This window comes from Trichechus manatus, unplaced genomic scaffold (assembly GCF_000243295.1).
Source record: "Trichechus manatus latirostris isolate Lorelei unplaced genomic scaffold, TriManLat1.0 scaffold00088, whole genome shotgun sequence".
Taxonomy (NCBI): Eukaryota; Metazoa; Chordata; class Mammalia; order Sirenia; family Trichechidae; genus Trichechus; species Trichechus manatus.
The window spans coordinates 1,732,913-1,749,533 of record NW_004444024.1 but is presented as its reverse complement, the minus strand read 5'-3'; the positions used below and the strand labels follow the sequence as shown (position 1 = coordinate 1,749,533).

Below are 16,621 nucleotides of genomic sequence, written 5' to 3'. Positions count from 1 at the left end.
TCAGCCGGGGATTGGACAGCCCCATAAAACAAAACAGGACTAATGAGGCACAGCAGTCCAGGGACAAGGACTAGAAGGCAGGAGGAGACAGGAAAGCTGGTGATTGGAAACCCCAGGTTGAGAAGGGACAGTGTTGACATGTCGTGAGGTTGTTAACCATTGTCATAGGGCAATATGTGTACTAACTGTTTAATGAGAAACTATTTGTTTTGTAAACTTTCATCTAAAGTACAAAAAAAATTATATGAGATCAAATTGACAACAGCAACTCAAAAGGTTTGATGGATAGCCTAGGGGACAGTGAGTTGAAGATAATAGTGATGGAATAATTTGGAAAAGGATAGTGAGAATAGTAGCACAAGTGGAAGAATGTAATTGATGTCACTGAATTGTACATGTAGAGATTTTTGAAATGGTATTTCTTTGGCTGTGTGTATTTTCACCAAAAAAAATTTTTAAAAAAGGTCGAGAAGGGAGAATGTTGACATGTCATGGGGTTGTTAACCAATGTCATACAACAATATGTGTACCAGCTGTTTAATGAGAAACTATTTGTTCTGTCAAACTTCATCTAAACTACGTTAAAAAAAAAAATTTTTTTTTTTTAAATGGGTGGAATGTATCAGAACTAATTTGTTTAATCTCTGGTAAACAGTCAGAGGTTCCACAGCAACCAAATGAACACTGAGTCAGGAAAGTGGTAACATGAAGAAAATGTTAGGAAAATTTTGAGACTTTTTATTAATGTATTGTGCTTCTTCCCAGCTTAAGCGGCAACCCATGTTTCCAGTTTGGGACCCTGGTCTTGGGTTCTAAAAGGAGCAGACTACACTTTATGCATAAATTACTATATTTGTCTGTTTGAACCTGTCAGGTTCAACCTGAAGAACTGGAGCAAAGTGCACATCTCTGTTTTGTCCATCTTGGAGGTATTGCAGGGTGGAGGAGTAGCGGTCATACTGAAAAGCCTGTAGCTGCCTAGGGCAAGAGAGGGCAATTAAGACGCACAATAGAAAATTTGGGGTAAGGTCAAGGAACTGGGAAGAGAATTTCTTTGGGAAGTTGGGGTATTCAGAGCACCTGTGAATACCAGGGAATTTAGAAAGCAGCTTGCATGCCCAAGGCAAGACATATGCCCAGAAAAGACCTAAACTTTTACCTCAGGCTGATCTCTAGGCCCAGTGTAAACCTGGCTAAGTTTTCAAGAAGTGCCCAGCACAGAGTCAGTCTACAAAGACTGCAAGAAGTGGTTTGTTTTTTTGATTGTTTTTTTTTTTCCCCGTCTGTTGTTTTTCTTTTGTTTGCTTGTTTTTTTTCTTTTCTTTTTCTTTTTCACTTTTGAAGGAATCTCTGTCTAATTCATTAGTTAATGACTACTTCAGTTTAAAGAACGATTTAACATTTGTAAATTTGTCAATATGATAAACTGCATTTACAGAGTAAAGATGAAAACAATAGCTGAATACAAGCTAAAGGCACAAGACTTCCATGAACCACACATGTCTAATAATCCAATCTTTGCAAAAATAGTTTGGAAAGGTCACTAAACCAACAGACTACTACTACTGCCTTCAAAAACAATAAAACAAGAGAGGGAGAAACCAGCAAACCCTGAGGAAGAGGGAAGATCTGATTTCTAGAGCTACCACATTATATTACTGAAATGTACCATTTTCAGCAAAAGATTATAAGGCACGTAGAGAAACAGAAAGCAACAGAAGCCATCTCTGAACCAAGACATTGGACTAACTCTAGAAAGACTTTAAAACAAGTCTTAAATATGCTGAAAGAGCTAAAGAAAAATATAAAGTATTAAAGGAGATCTGGAAACAATCTATGAACAAAATGAGAATACCAGTAAAGAGATAGAAATTATGAAAAAGAACCAAAAGAATTTTGGAGCTGAAAAGTACAATAACAAATAAAAAATTTACTAGAGAGACTCAACAGCCAATCTGAGCTGGCAGAAGAATCTGCAAACTCGAAGATAGAAAAATTAAAATAATCCAATTTAAGGAACAGAAAGAAAATAGAGTCTAAGGAACTGTGGGATATATCACAGTAAATGTCTTATCACTTTCCTCCTAAGATAGTTGAAAAGGCAAGTATATTCATTCTTTGCGCGCCTATTTAACATTATACTGCAGAAAAATTATAAATGACATATAGATTGGAAGGGAAAAAATAAAACTTATTTACAGATGACATGATCAGGGTACATAAAAAAATCCTAAGGAATCTACGAAAAAGCTGGTAGAACTAATAACTGAATTTAGCAAGGTCGAAGGATGCAAGATTAGTACACAGAAATTAATTGTATTTCTATATGCTATAGACAAACAACTGGAAATTAGAATTTTTAAAGATCTATATTATTTAAAATAACACCCAAAAACCATAATATTATATACTTAGGAATGAATTTAACAAAAGGAGGGTAAGACATGTACACTGAAAACTACAAAATATTGCCAAAGGATTTAAAGATACCAAATAAATTGAGAGATATACCGTGTTCATGGATTGGAAGTCTTGATAAATTTAAGATACTTGTTATTGCCAAGTTGATCTATATATTTAACTTGATCCAGGTCAAATGTTCAGCAGGGTTTTTTGTAGAAATTGACAAGGTGATTCTAAAACATATATGGAAATGCAACTCTAGTATTTTATACATAATAGAATTTTATTTCCATATAAAACATATATGGAAATGCAGAAATAGCCAAAACCATTTTGTAAAAGAAGGACAAATTTGTAGGACTCAACACTACTTGATTTCAAGGCAAAAAGCTACAGTAATCAAGATTTTGTGGTATTGACATAGGATAGATGATAGATGAATGAAATAAAATAGACCAGAAAGTGGCCCATGCATATATGGTCAAGTGATTTTCAGCAGATGTATAACTAACTTTTAAAAATGCTAAATAAATTTTTAAAATGTAAATCCAGCTATGTTTTAAATTCATTCAGGTTCAAAGATGATTCAGCATTGGAAAATCTATCAGTATGATAAGTTGTATTTACAGAGTAAAGATGAAACAGTATGTGATCATCTTCATGTTTGCCAAAAAGACAATTGATAAAATTCAGTATCCCTTAGTGATTAAAAAATAAAACAAAATCCCGAGCAAGCTGGATTGAAACTTTTTCAGTCTAACAAGATATCTTCCTAAAACAGCAAACATTATACTTGATGATTGTGTGAGTTTTCTATTTCTGCCGTAACAAATTACCACAAACTTAGTGGACTAAAACGACATAGATATATTAGCTCACAGTTCTGTAGGTCAGAAGAAGTATGTGTAGGCTTGGCTGGTTCATCTGCTTCAGCTCTAACAAGGCCAAAATCAAGGTATCTGCCAGCCTGAGCTCTTATCTGGAGACCTTGAGGGAGAATCTACTCCAGACTTACTCATGTTGCTGTCAGAATCCAGTTCCTTGTGACTGTAGGTCCCTATTTCCTCCTGGCTGTCAGCTTGGAACTGCCCTTAACTCCTAGATGCCACTCTCTCTAGTCTTTGCACATAAGCTCCTACGTTTTAGAGCCAGGAATGGTGCATTGAAGCCTTCTGATGCTTGGAATCTCTCTGACGTCCCCTGCTGCCGAATCTCTCATCTCATTCCATCCAGAGAAAGTTCTCACCTTTTAAGAGCTCAAAAATTAGAAAAATAGAGTATATTAACTGGCCAATGTTGTTAAGATGTAGGGAAGCATGCTCTCACACACTGTTAGTTGAAGAGATAACAACCTTTTGGGGACAGTTTGGTAATGTCTTTTATTAAAATGTACAATTTCCATTTCTTTGTTTTCATCCTAAATAAATATTCCTATGTGCGCTCAAAAAGTTATTGACAAGGTTGTTTGTGCAGTACTATTTATAATGTCAGTAAATTTAAAAATTCATGTAACAATAAGAAATAATATATGGTACAGTTAAACTTGAATCTATGGATTAACTAGAATGAGATCAATCTATTTGTACAAACATAAAAAGGTTTCTCAGACATACTAAGGGGAAAAATAATACTGTATACATCTTTTTCCTTTTTTTTTAAATAAAGCTATTTCTGTTCATGCAACTGTGTATGGAAACGCATAAGAAATAGTCTAAAAGTACGTATAGACTGATAGGGCAATCAATGGTTATCTTGGGGTGGAGAATACAGGGTGAGATATGCAGGTATAACAGGGACTATTGCTGCTTTGTTTTTCAACAGTACTCTATATTCATGTAATTTTTAAAAATTAAAGGTATGCAGTCTGAATAAGTCTATAGATTGTGCCAATTTCCAGGTTTTCATATTGTTCTATAGTTATGTAAGTTACCTTTGGCGGAAGGTAAAAGAAGGGTAAATGGGACCTCTCTCTATTACTTTTGAAGCTTCCTGTGAGTCTATAATTATTTCAAGATTTAAAAACATTTTTAAGTAAATAAATAAATGAAAAACTAAGGATGAAAAAGGAATCATGGCCATTAGTAACTAAAGTCTTCTGAATTATCTAAATAATTTAGTCACTTAAGGAAAAACTAGAAAAAGGAAAAACAGTCATCATTTTCCTGTTTTCTTTAATAGGTTCTGGATGAGCTGGAATGTCATGGAGTTGCAGCATCAGAACAAAGCCGAGCAGAACTGGAACAGAAAATAGATGAAGCTAGAGAAAATATTCGTAAAGCAGAGGTGAGATGGCAGCTATTTCTGGCATTTTGCCCAGCTCCAGAGATAATGTCCCAGCTGTGATGTGCATCTTTAGAATTCAGTTTCTGCACACTAATTAATTTGAAGATGATTCATCATCTTTGTGTCCATACTATTATTTATTATCTTTGTACAAAGTAGCACATGTAACCCAATGTATATATGTATGAACTTGCTATAAAGAGTTTGCAGTCATGAGACTTTACATTAAATAAAAGAATCAGCTCACAATGAAGATACTACTTTTAAAGTTTTCACAAAGTGCATAATAAATCAGTCAAATTAATGGTGTAGAATTGATGTAAGTTCAGAGCCTAGGAAAGCCTCCTCCATCTGGAAGGTTCCCTGGCTTCAGAGGCGTGAGCTCAGCCTTTAAGACTGAGGGAAGACTTGGTTAAGCAAAGAGGACAAACAGATATTACACCAGTAGATTTTAATCTTTTTTGTGGTCATGGTACCCTTTGAGGGTTGTATAAAAGCTGTGAAAACTTCTCTCCCACAAAAAAAAAAAGTGTATTTTGTGTTATAATGTCCAGAAGTTCATGTACCCCAAGCTAATACTCTCTGACCTAGAGGGAGGGGTTGAGATGGGAAGCATAAAGGAGGAAGACATAAGGTATGGTTTGGCAGTTGGATTTGATTAGAGTGGAGAATTTTTGTAAGGAAGTATAGTAGGAGATAAGTAAACCAATTGTTGTTAGAACCAGTTCATGAAGGACCTGTGTACACTCTGGTGTATTTGTCTACCTCACTGCAATGTGATGTGGAGATACTCAGGTAGACATTTTTAAAAAGACTGAGACTGTCCAGCCCTCAAGGAGATTGTGTTCATATTAGGAACATAATCCATGTTCCTAATACTAAAGATAACTAAGACTGTAAAGCAGAAGTGCCAAGGAGTGATCCATACAGTATACGTAACGGAACTGCAGGGACACAGAGATCACTGTAGGAGGGGTTGTTAGGACAGATAGCACAGAAGAGATAGGACTTAAAATGGGTATTAACAGGTACGTAGTATTTAGTTAGTCAAAGAAAAGGGGATAGCACAGATTTATGCCATGCAGCCTTAAGAGGCAGAACTTGAACCAAAAGATGGAAGTAGGAGGGTGGCAGATTTGGACTTGATATTGGGAAATACTTTCTGACAGTCAGATCTGCTCGATGACAGAATAAGCTCCCCTGGAACATATTGCAGCACTAAGTTTACAAGAAGAATTAGGCAAACATCTGTCAGGGACGCTATACAAAGAATTCGTGCATCAGTTGAGTTGTTGTATGCCACCAAGTCGATTCCAACTCATAGTGACCCTGTGTGACAGAATAGAACTGTCACATAGGGTTTCCTAGGCTAGAGCAGTGGTTAAAGCACTCAGCTGCTAACCCAAAGGTCAGCGGTTTGAACCCACTACCTGCTCCGCAGGAGAAAAGACATCACAATCTGCTCCCATAAAGATTGCAGCCTAGGAAACCCTATGGTATAATTCTACTCTGTCCTCTAGGGTCACTATGAGTCGGAATCGACTTGACAGCACACAACAACAGTCTTTACAGATCACCAGGTCTTTTTTCCCACAGAGCCCCTGGGGTTTCAAACCGCTGACCTTTTGGTTAGCAGCCAAGGGCTTAACCATTGCCCACCAGGGTTAATCTAAACCAGGGCTTTGAACCCTGATCTAAACTAGTGATTTTCAAATACCCCTTCAAGATTCTAGAGGTTTTGAGGAAGTGCTTCAGTGGTTGGAGGGGGGTGTGGGAGTGGGCAGCGAGACAATCATAGGGATATGAGCGTGCTTTTGGCACAGCCCCATGCAAGTGATCTAAACCAAAAGGGCTTGCCATCTGCCTGGCCTAGAGGAGCCCCAGTAACCCCAACTGTGCTTCATTCCTGGCACTGTGATCCACAGCCTCCATAGTGAGGAGGGTAGCAGGGCACACAATGAATAGCCATTTTCCTCTCTGAATTCAGGGTCATTGCCAAACCACTACCCTAGGTTGCTGGCCAAGGGCTGTTGGCAGCCCCTTGCCTATTTGAGAGACATTGGTTTGTGGTAGAATTTTTTTTCCTGTTGTTCGTTTCTCCAAACTCTGGATGAAGTCAGTTTCACAGCCTTGGTGGAAGAGTGGTGACTATTGTGAGACAAGTCTGAGTTTTCCGAAGGGTGTGTTCTTTCTCATGTTTTCCGTTTCCAGGCTTCATCCATGGTGTCACAGTCTGGTACCCTAGCTCCACCAAATCCCACCAACCCCTAGCAGTAGCAGTAGCAGGTATCAGTCCATAGAGTCTGCATTCAGGCTGAATGACCTGTTATTTCTGTGAATGTATTAAACTAAGCTTGTTTGTTAGTTTAAAGCTAAAGATATGAAGCGAGATTTCCACAACAGAATTTCTCACCCCATTTGATACTAGTATTTAAGTCTGCATTCCCAAAGATAGTTTTCTTACCAAAAATATGGAATACTCTAAAACCATGGTGGCCAGATTCATTTTCTTAGTTTCGAATACCTGTGACATTTAATTAAACTGTTATCTTAAAGTGATCTCTCATTTGATTTCTACTTATCAGATAGAAAGAAGAAAAGGCCTAGCTGAAACTGATGGAACATAAGAGGCATATTTACTGGAGTAGTAATTACATGATTGTCATAATGAAATTTTTGGATAGACTAAACCACAAGAGTCTTAAGAGGAAATGACAATAATGGTTTTTATAGATTCCCTTTTCCTTTCTCTGCCTGTATATCATTCGTATTGGTTTTTCTCTTCCATTCACTAGTTATTTGCTGTATTTATTATAAATTCCTATACAAAAGGGAAAAAGCTGGTTAAAATGACATTATATTCCTTCAACTTCTTGTTTGGTTTTTAACTCCTACTAACATGAATGATATGCTCCCTTCCTAGTTCATCTGCATTATCCAGTCTTTTCTATATTGTGTTCCTATTCAGTGTTGCTAATTAGAATAAACACCATTTATGGCACTCAGCAATAGGTTAAAGAAACTTTTTCCAGTCACAAAAATTGAAGATATAAATGACCCATGCTTTTCCAAAGACTAGGGGTTATATAGTGATTAACTAATTTGGGGCAAATTCACTAATTGATTGATTCAGCAAATACTTAGTGAGTACTTGCTATGTGCCAGATAGTGATAGCTACACTACACATACAGTGATTAACAAGCTGTTGTTTTATTATTATGCTCTACAGCTGTCACAAGAATATCTGTCATAGAGTAGCACTGTTTGCCGCCCCTAATTAATTCAAGAATAGAAATGAGTCAGTAACCGTTTAAACTTGAATTGCCATTTTCCTTAACCTGGTATTTAAGTATTTGAATTTTTTTAAATGCTGTTTGTCACACACACAGTTCTTCATCTAACATATCATACCTATTTTAAAAATAGCTTGCCAAGAACCAAGGGTTTTAAATGCTGTCTTTTTGGAAGCTGTTCGTGACTTAAGCTGTTCCAGGATACAATTACTTTTTATATAATTGAATCATACCTTTTATTTAGGTTGAGGGAGTTCCATCTTTTTTTTGACAGTGAAATGTTTAACAAAAAGAGGAGAAAGTTAATGGGAGAAATCAAAGATACCCAGAAAATTTTTAATAACTCACCTGTGGTGTAAGATCTGTTGTTAGGTGCCTTTGAGTCGGTTCCGACTCATAGCAACCCTGTCTACAACAGAACGAAACACTGCCTGGGTCTGCGTTATCCTCACAATCGTTGCTATGCTTGCGCTCATTGTTGCAGCCACTGTGTCAGTCCATCTTGTTGAGGGTCTTCCTTTTTTTCACTGACGCTCTAGTTTGCCAAGAATGATGTTCTTCTCCAGGGCCTGGTCCCTCCTGATAACATGTCCAAAGTATGTGAACCGAAGTCTCACCGTCCTCCATGCTAAGGAGCATTCTGGCTGTGCTTTTTACAAGACAGATTTGTTCATTCTTCTGGCAGTCCATGGTGTATTCAATATTGTTCACCAACACTGTAATTCAAAGGTGTCAGTTCTTCTTCGGTCTTACTTATTCATTGTCCAGCTTTCGCATGCATGTGAGGCAATTAAAAACACTATGGCTTGGGTCAGGCACACCTTAGTCCTCAGAGTGACTTCTTTGTTTTTTAACACTTTAAAAAGGTCTTTTGCAGCAGATTTGCCCAATGCAATACGTTGTTTGATTTCTTGACTGCTTCTTCCATGGGCTTTGATTGTGGATCCACATTAAGGTTTGTGAAGGATCTGTATACTGTAGGATTCTTTCTCCAAGATACTAGCTGTACTCTATGAATATAGCTCTGAATTGAATGTACATTTCATATGAGTACATCTGAACTGAATGTACATTTTAAAGCCAAAGTTCAATATACATGTCTAGTGAGTTAACAAAACCAAAAACAATCAAATTATTATCTTTATAAACGCATTTTTATATACACCATTTTTCTTTTGAATTATTTCAGAAGGTGCTATTGTACACAAGGTATTCAAAATTATTATGTCACCTTTGTACCTTAATGACTCAAAAATGGTAAGACCCTTGCCATAATGTTATAAAAGGTCCAGAAATTTCAGTTGCATAAAATGTGAGGCCCCATTATTGCAAGGTTAATGAAATGACCAGGGTGAGCCTACTATGAAAACAAAATTGCCAATCATATCAAAATCACATTACCTCCAAACCAAACCAAATTCACTGACATCAAGTTGATTCTGACCCATAGCAACCCTATAGTGCAGAGTACAACTGCCTCCATAGGGTTTCCAAGGCTGTAAATCTTCATGGAAGCAGACTGCCACAGCTTTCTCCTGTTTAGCGGCTCATAGGTTTGAACCGATGACCTTTCGGTTAGCAGCCAAACGCTTAACCACTGTGCCACCAGGGCTCCTCACGTTGCCTCAGGGCCTGTCATTACGGAGTTTCACACTACTCTTATGCAGTATAACCTGTGAAAGCCAGAATCTGTAAGGTGGAAACCTATCAGAGAAGGAAAATGAATATTTTCCACTGATAGAGAGCAATAGAAAAGTGGTAAGACTGCACCCTATCAAAGGCAGAAAATTTCTGAGACCTGGAAAAACAAGGCATTCCCATCAAATTTCAGCTATCACAAGTTTCACTGCAGTATGACATGTTAGCAGACCAGTAAACTAATCACTTTTCTCAATTTTTTATTGTGTAAGTTTTCAAATGTCCAGAAAAGATGAATAGGTAGTATAATCGACATGTAAATTCTCAACATCTAGATTCAACTACTAATATTTTGCAATATTGGCATTATGTGTTTATTAGATTGACCCATTACTTCTGTAAAATGGAACTTGGGTTTAAAGGCCTAATTAGAGCCAAGTTAGCATTTTAGACAGGAATACTTCATAGACGATGCTATATTTTTTCATCACATCAGGAATTGTATAATATCAAGTTGTCCCTTATCTTAGGCTGGGTTCTCTAGAGAAGCAAAACCAGTGAAGCGTATATATATATATATATATAGAGAGAGAGAGAGAGAGAGAGATTTAACTCAAGGGAATGGCTTATGCGGTTGTAGAGGCTGGCAAGTTCCAAGTCCATGGGTCAGGCATCAGGCTGGAGACTTCTCCAGATTCATGTAGCTGTAGGGGCTGATGACCCAAGAGCAGCAGGTCAGATGGCAGACCACTGGCTCACAGACTGTGGAGGCTGATGAATCCCAAGATTAGTGGGCAATAGGGCAGGCCACTCGTTCACAGACTGCAGAGGCTGACGAATCCCAAGATCGGCAGGTAATACAGCAGGCTGCTGGCTCATGTCCCAAGAACTGAAGGTCAGATAATGACAAGCCGGATGTAGGAATCAGAGCAAGCGAATGAGCTTTGCCAGAACATATATATATATATATATATATATATATATGTTTTGGATTCGGGCCACACCCCCTCAGGAAACTCGGCTTACAAGTGATTGGCTGATCACATCAGATCACATCATGGAGGATGACTACATCATTACATAACTGCCAAGCCACTGAGAATCATGGCGCAGCCAAGCTGACACACAACCGTAACCATCACATCCTTCTATTAATCATGCTAATAGTGGCCATTTAATTAAGATGGTGATGCCAGATCTTTCCATTATAAAGATTCTTTTCTTTTTCCATTGCAATTAGCAAGTACTCTCTGGGATAATATTTTATAGCACTGTACAAATATCCCGTTCCCCATCGAGTAGTTGTAACATCTATTAATGATTGTTGCCTAAATTATGTTATTTGGGATTGCAAAATTGTGGTTTTCTAATTCTGTAATGTAATTTCTGTTTACTGGCTGGAACTTTTCTGTAATGAAGAAATTTTCCCCATCAAGCTAGGAATGAACTCCAAATGCTTAAATCTTTGTCCTTAATTTTCAATTCTAAGACTAAAGAGTTTATGTAATAGTCACCTCCATTGGTGGCAAATGGGCATGTCTCTCTTTGTTGAGGATCATATGGCTTCATGGAATTTTTAAAATCAAATTTATGCAAATAATATACATACAATAAGATGTACCCATTTCAAACGTACAGTTCAGTGAGCTTTGACAAATGCATACTCCAAAATAACCACAGTCAAGATATAGAATGGTTCTGTCACCCCTAAAAGGTCCCTGTGCTCTGGCAACAGCTGATCTGCTTTCTGTCATATAGGTTATCTTTGCTTGTTCAGAATTTCTTTTAAATGAAATTATAGATATATTCTTGTGTCTGACTTCTTTCAATCAGTATGATGTTTTTGAAGTACAGCTATATATTTATCTGTTTACCTGTTAATAGATATTTGGGTTGTTTCTATAGTTTCACTAATACAAAGCTACTGTGAACATAGTGTACAGGTCTTTTTGTGTACATATATTTTAGCCATTCGAGTGGGTGTGTAATGGTATCTCAGTGTGGTTTTGATTTGCATTTCACTGATAACTAATGATATGACTAATGATATTAAACATCCTTTTCATATGCTTATTGGTCATTCATGTATCTTCTTTAGTAAAGATCTGTTCATATCTTTTGCCCGTTTCTTTAATTTGGGTTGATTGATCTTCTTAATGGATGCAGATCCTTTTAAGATATATGTACCACGAATATTTTCTCCAGTCTTTGGCTTCCGTTTTCATTTTCTTAACAGTATATTTTAAAGATTGGAAATTTTTAATTTTCATGAAGTCTCATTTGTCAGTTTTGCCTTTTATGGTTAGTGCTTTTGGTGTTCTAAGAAATCTTTTCCTACACCAAAAATTTAATATATTCTCAGTGTTTTCTTCTAGAAGTTTTTTAGTTTTAGCTTTTATATTTACATCTATGATCCTAAACATTTGAGTTAATTTTTTGTGGTCTCATGAGTTAAGGATTGAGTTTCATTTTTTTCCATACAGATATCCAATTGTTCCAGCACCATTTTTTGAAAAATATCCTTTCCCCATTACCTTTACACTTCTGTTGAAAACAGCTGACAATATATGTGTGAATCTTTTCTGGACTCAGCTTAGTTCATTTATCCATATGTCCAGCTTTATGTCAGTATCACACTATCTTGATAACTTCATAGTAAGCCTGTATGTACATCAGGTAGTGTAGGTCCTCCAATACTGTTCTTCTTATTCAGAATTCTTTGGGCTTTTCTCATTTCCATCATCTTATCAGTTTGCGTACTCAGATTTTGATTGGGGTTACATTGAATCTATAAATCAGTTTGAGGAAAATTGACTTCTCAACAATATTAAGTCTTCCAACCCATGTACATGATATATCTCTCCATTTATTTAAACACTTTGTTTTCTTAATGTTTTCATAGTTTTTGGTATCAAGATCTTACACGTTTTGCTAAATTTATCACTAAGTTGTTTTATCTTTTTTGATGCTATTGTAAATTTAATTTTTTTGTTTCATTTTTCAATTATTCATTGCTAGCTTGTAGTAATAAAATTGACTTTTTTTTTTGGACCATGTATCCTGCAACCTTGTTAAATTCACTTGTTTGTTAGTTCTTGGAGCTTTTTGGTAGACTCCTTAGGACAGTATCTGTATATGTTCATGTTGTCTACCAATAAAGACAGTTTTACTTTTTCATTTTCAATCTGTTTGCCTTTTTTTTTATTTTTCTTGCCTGAATACCCTGGCTAGGCTTCCAGTAGAATGTTTAATAAAAGTGGTAAGCACCAACATCCTTGCCTTTTTCCTGATCTTGGGAGGGAGGAAACATTTAGATATAATGTTGGCTATAGATTTTTGATAGATGCCCTTTACCAGAATGAGGAGAGTTTTCTTTTGTTTTACCATAAATACAGGTCTTGAGTTTTGTCAAATGCTTTTTCTACATCTATTAAGACAACTGTTTCATTTTTCTCCTTTATTCCCTTAATGCAGTGAATTACATTGATTGGTTTCCTAATGTTAAACTAGCCTTGTATTTCTGGGATAAACACCATTTGATCATGATATATTATCCTTCTTATATATTGTTGGACTCAATATTTTCTTAAGGATATTAGCTTGTACGTTTTTTCTTTTTTCTTTTGTGGAAATGTCTTTGGTTTGGGTGTCAAAGTAATGTTGCCCTTATAAAATCAGTTTGGATTTTACATATATAAAATACCTCCTCTGTTTTATAAAAGAGTTTATATGAGATTGATATTATTCCTTTCTTCAGTGTTTAAAATAATTCACCTAGGAAGAAAGGCCTGGAGATCTACCTCTGAAAATCAACCAGTGAAAACCCCTATGGATCACGATGGTCCTATCCCACTGTGCATGAGGTCACCAAGACTCGGGGGCTGACTCAACAGTGGCTAACAGCAACAACAAGCAATCCATGGATTGGGGTGTGGAGTGTGTGTAGGCATCCATCCAGATAGTGTTTTATCTGCTCAGACTGCATTACAAGCATCCTAAATTAGATCCTCATATAAACAGCTCATGTGTGTCTTTCTTAAAAAATTAAAATATATATTTTTTAATTCATTTACCATAAAATTCAGTGGTTTTTAGTATATTTATAAGGTTGTGCAACCTCACCACTGTCTAAATCCAGAATATTTTCATTACCCCAGATCACGTCCAGATCCCAGAGATCACTATGACTGTGTGTTAGTTTTCCAGGTGACTGGGAAGCTGGTGAGGGGGATGAGAATAGGACAAATTAAAACGCTACAGATCTCACTGTTTTTAAATTTTGCTATTGGTTTTGAATAAACACTGTAGATTTTGCCAGTGTTCCCTTTGCTTTTATGAAGGAGAGGGTTTGCAGAGGTCCTTAGCCCACTATTTTTGCTGACATCACTATGTATCTTCTTGTCATGTGTTTCTTGTACTTATCAAGCTCTATCTGGTAAAAATAATTACATTTTAAAAGCAATAAATGCATGACACTTCTATAGCCCTTTATAAACCATTCTTTCTCAGTGATTGAAGTCATGAAATCTTGTTTGTGTCTCAGTAAGCAGGGAGACAGGCCTGCATTTGCAACCCCATTTTTGAGATGAGGAAACAGGATTAAAGACACGGAGAATTTTGCTCACTGTTGCGGGATTACTCCCAGTTGCATGTCAATTCCTAATTCTGAGTTTCTTTCCTTCTGCTCTGTTGACTCCAGTAGAAGATATCAAGATGTAACATTATTTGGTTCTTTATAATACAGTTGTATGTTGTACCATAAGTTCAACTAAAATACCAAAATGTTGAGACTTGTATTCTAAAATAAATTATCTCAGTTTTAAAGCTTAAAAAAAAAAAATTCATCAGTGAAACCACCTGGGCATGAATTTTCTTTGTGGGATAGTTTTAAAATATGGATTCAATTTGTTTGTTATAAATATAGGGCTATTCAGATTTTCTGTCTTGTATCTGTTCTGGTAATTTGTATCTGTCAAAGAATTTGACCATTTTATCTAAGTTGTTGAATTTGTTGATATAAAGTTGTTCATAATATTCCCTTATTGTCCTGTTAAAGTCTGTGGGGTCTATAGTGATGTCCCCTCTTTCATTTCTGAGATTGGTAATTTGTGTCTTCCCTTTTTATTAATCAGTCTTTTTTGAGGTTTTTTTTTTTTTTTTTTTTGTCTTTTCAAAGAATCACCCTTGGTTTCATTGATATTTCTCTTTTGTCTGTTTTATAATTCATTGATTTCTATTCTTATATTTACTGTCTTCTTTCATTTACTTAATTCGGATTCACCTTGCTAATCTTTTTCTAGTTTCTTAAGATGGAAGCTTAGGATCTCGATTTTAAACTTTTCTTCTTTTCCATTCAAGCACTGCTGTAAAGTTTCCATGTAAGCACTGGTTTTGTGGAAATCCATGAATTTTTTTTAATTTTTTTTATTGTACTTTAGATGAAGATTTACAGAACAAATAGTTTCTAATTAAACAGTCAGTACACATATCATTTTATGACATTGGTTAACAACCCCACAACCTGTCAATGCTCTCCCTTCTCGACCTCAGAGGACTTTTTTTTTTCGTGAAAATATACATAGCCAAAGTTACACCATTTCAAAAGTTTCTACATGTACAATTTAGTGACATTGATTACATTCTTCCAGTTGTGCTGCTATTCTCACTATCATTTTCCAAATTATTCCATCACCATTATCTTCAACTCACTGCCCCCTAGGCTTCGCATCAAACCTTTTGAGTTGCTGTTGTCAGTTTGATCTCACATAGATAATTCTTTTTTTTTTTTTGTACCTTAGATAAAGGTTTGCAGAACAAGTAGTTTCTCATTAAACAGTACACATATTGCCCTATGACAGTGGTTAACAACCCCACGACATGTCAACACTGTCCCTTCTCAACCTTGAGTTCCCTATCACCAGCTTTCCAGTCCCTTCTTGCCTTCTAGTCCTTGTCCCTGGGCTGTTGTGCCTCATTAGTCCCGTTTTGTTTTATGAGGCTGTCCAATCCCCAGCTGAACGGTGAACTTCGGGAGTGACTTCACTACTGAGCTTAAAGGGTGTCTGGGGGCCATACTCTCAGGGTTTCTCCAGTCTGTCAGGCTAGTAAATCTGGTCTTTCTCTTGTGAGTTAGAATTTTGCTCTACATCCTTTTCCAGCTCTGTCCAGGACCCTCTATTGTTATCCCAGTCAGAGCCCTCAGTGATGGTAGCCAGGCACCATCTAGCTGTACTGGACTCAGTCTGGTGGAGGCCGTGGTAGCTGTGGTCCATTAGTCCTTTGGACAGATCTTTTCCTCCTATCTTGTTCTCTTCATTCTCCCTTGCTCCCAAAGGGGTGAGACCAGTGGAGTATCTTAAATGACTGCTCACAGGCTTTTAAGACCCCCGATGCTACTCGCCAATGTAGGATGTAGAACATTATCTTTAAAAACTGTGTTATGCCAGTTGAGCTACATGTTCCCTGAGACAATGGTCCCCACAGCCCACCACCCAGCAATTCAGTCACTCAGGGAGTTTGGAAGTGTCTATGGAGTTTCCATGACCTTTCCTTGTACAGGTTGTGCTGGTTTCCCCAGTATTGTGTAGTGTCATACCCTTCACCAGAGTTTACTACTTATCGTCTATTTAGTTCCCCCCTCAATCTCTTGTAACCAACAAAGATTGTTTCTTTTTATATGTAAACTCATACAACATTTGTCCTTTTGTGATTGACTTATTTCACTCATCATAATGTCCTCCAGTTTCATCCACGTTATGAGATGCTTCACAGATTCATCATTGTTCCTTATTGTTGTGTAGTATTTCATTGCGTGTATGTACCAGTCTGTCTGTCCGTTCATCTGTTGATGGGCACTTAGGTTGTTTCCATCTTTTTGCTATTGTGAACAGTGCTGCAATGAATATGGGTGTGCATATGTCTGTTGGTGTGATGGCTCTTATTTCTCTAGGATATATTCCTAGGAGTGGGATTGCATTTTGTAGTGCTTTTTTTTTTGGTGGGG

The 16,621-nt window shown here is 36.7% G+C and overlaps 1 protein-coding gene across 3 annotated transcripts in view; it reads left to right on the top strand.

The window, feature by feature from the left end:
• The window catches only part of FCHSD2 (FCH and double SH3 domains 2), a 290,391-nt gene that overhangs the window by 233,349 nt on the left and 40,421 nt on the right, over positions 1 to 16,621 (top strand). For all 3 annotated transcript variants that reach the window (XM_004381944.2, XM_023736536.1, XM_023736537.1), the window contains one exon: positions 4,582 to 4,686. In XM_004381944.2, the coding sequence (XP_004382001.1) occupies positions 4,582 to 4,686 (105 nt within the window). The remainder of the gene's footprint in view (positions 1 to 4,581; positions 4,687 to 16,621) is intronic.